The 2,147-nt window shown below is 30.6% G+C and overlaps 1 protein-coding gene across 2 annotated transcripts in view; it reads right to left on the reverse strand.

The window, feature by feature from the left end:
• Window positions 1–2,147, reverse strand: part of LOC106684292 (minichromosome maintenance domain-containing protein 2) — a 10,015-nt gene that overhangs the window by 834 nt on the left and 7,034 nt on the right. The window contains exons 8-9 of one of the 2 annotated variants that reach the window (XM_014426279.3): window positions 1,957–2,083; window positions 370–497 (exon numbers count right to left, since the gene is read on the reverse strand). The exons of the other annotated variant lie outside the window; for it this stretch is intronic. Coding sequence (XP_014281765.1) covers window positions 370–497; window positions 1,957–2,083 — 255 coding nt within the window. The remainder of the gene's footprint in view (window positions 1–369; window positions 498–1,956; window positions 2,084–2,147) is intronic. 2 annotated transcript variants of the gene reach the window in all.

Here is a 2,147-nt window from a genome sequence, read left to right on the forward strand (position 1 = left end):
AAATAATTGACTGTATAATTTGAAATTATGAAGAAGATGGTCGGAGTTGTGGTCAAAAAAGAACAAAAATAGTTAAGAAGTATTTATTTTCCAACGTTTCGTCCCACAAGTTCATCAAGGCTGTTCAAGTTAATAGCTTTAGAGACTTAACCCTCTCAATCTCAATTTTTTTCCGCTAGTATTTTGACCCTTCAACCACTTGATAATCCATCTGATATTACACTCCTACTGTTTCCCTTGATAATGTTTATTATTACTCTGCTGACAGCACCCTGGACCATCTTCCTCCCTACCCTACCATCTTTTCCCCACATTGAATCAACGGTCAGCAATGAACATTTTATTAATTTATTATTGATAAAATCTTACAATACTTTGATGGCTTTCAAAGGCAGGCATTCAGGTCTTTCTCTGCGATTAGCAACAAAATAATTCCTTATAAGTGTACGGGCCATTTCTGACATTGTCACTTTGAGACCAGATATAATATCTATAAACTGAATTAAAAAATATTAATTATATTATTTTTTATTATTATTTATAATCTGTTCAGCTAAAGAATGTCAGTGTCGCAGCCCTTCATAATGTTAAATGATATTTAATTTATAATTAAAGTATTATATATTGATATATATTTTGTGTAAGAAACAAGAAATAATCTTGGGATTGAATGAGATGACCATATCAAAGATTACTAAGGAAGACCTTACCAAAGGGTTCCTTTAAAAACACCTTTGGCTTCCCATAATTCCTTAGGAAATTTGTTCATTCGTTGTTGTTTAAAAACATATAACTTTGTTGGTTATCTACACCATTTGTTTCCTACTTTATTTATGTTTATATTCTTTCATTTTTTGTTTACTCGTGTCATATTTGTGATATTAAATTTTGGATTTTAAAAATTTAAATACAGATTCTGTAGTTTTATTATTATCTGTAAGGGTATATATGGGTTCAAACCAAAACTAATGAGGCATGGCATAAGGTGAAATATAGGCTTCCCTAAAAGATATGGCTAAGATATGACCACAATCATCAAGAGCTAGAATCGGAACTGGGCTCTTGCTACACTAATTAATTATTGAAGAAATAGGTATTTAATTATTACACAAAAGTTTAGTGTTAATATTTATTCACAATGAGTATAATGTAAATTAAGAAAGAAAACTTACAATTGATGTAAGATTAAGAAGTAAAGCAGTTTTTAAATAAAGAAAAGCAGAGAGAGGGTAAGAATCTCCTGGAATTATAGATGAAAGGGCTGTCACTAATGCCCAAGGAGAGTCGGTATGTGTTCTCTCTAAAGTGTCAGGGATTTGAAGAAGAAAAAATTTAAGAAAACAATTAAAAAAAAAAAGGTTTTATGTGAACTTCCAGTTATTTTTTCACGATGAAATATTTCACTTTGATACCGAAAATGTTTCTAAAATATGGTTAGTTAATAAGCTAGCAGTGACGAGAGAGCTAGAAATATGCTTTATTTATTTTTTTCATTCTCAAAACTGCATTGTCAGTTAATAATTAAATTATTTTGCAACACTAAAATTTCGGAGGCGTTTGCTTTGTGATAAGATAGGGATGAGTGAGTCCCGTGTGACCTATTCTCAGCCTAGTCGGTACATTTTCTCCAGAACATTTATGGCTGGAGGTTCCACAAGGCTCGACCTACATTTTGTGATTAATCTTTAATTACCTTTTTGAGGAGTTTGTTTATTTCTGATGGTGTTAAAATTTCTTAAGCCAATTCTGGGTAGTTCCTGAGGAACTATTACTTCCTTAGCTAGGGAAATAGTAAATGAGTGTTTATAAAATGATAATTTTAAAAAGGAACGTAAATAGTTGCACTTATATGATCCTTAAGTAAGGTCTTCCTTAGGGATGTTAATAAATATGGCCCTCAGTGACCACTGTTATCTGACATTCTCTCATTAAACAGATTTACTAATCTCAATGTACCTTTCGGAAATCCTTTTGTGATATTATATCAAAACTGCGACTATTACCAATAGCTTTCCATAGTAGATGTTCTGAAATTTCTTCGTCATTAACATCAATATTATCCAAAAATGGAATACCGAATATACTGCAATTGAATATTTAGAAAGAATAATTGAAAAAAAATATATAAATTTTCAGAATAACTTTAT

This window comes from Halyomorpha halys, unplaced genomic scaffold, assembly GCF_000696795.3.
Source record: "Halyomorpha halys isolate HHAL.00 unplaced genomic scaffold, Hhal_1.1 Scaffold567.1, whole genome shotgun sequence".
Classification (NCBI taxonomy): Eukaryota; Metazoa; Arthropoda; class Insecta; order Hemiptera; family Pentatomidae; genus Halyomorpha; species Halyomorpha halys.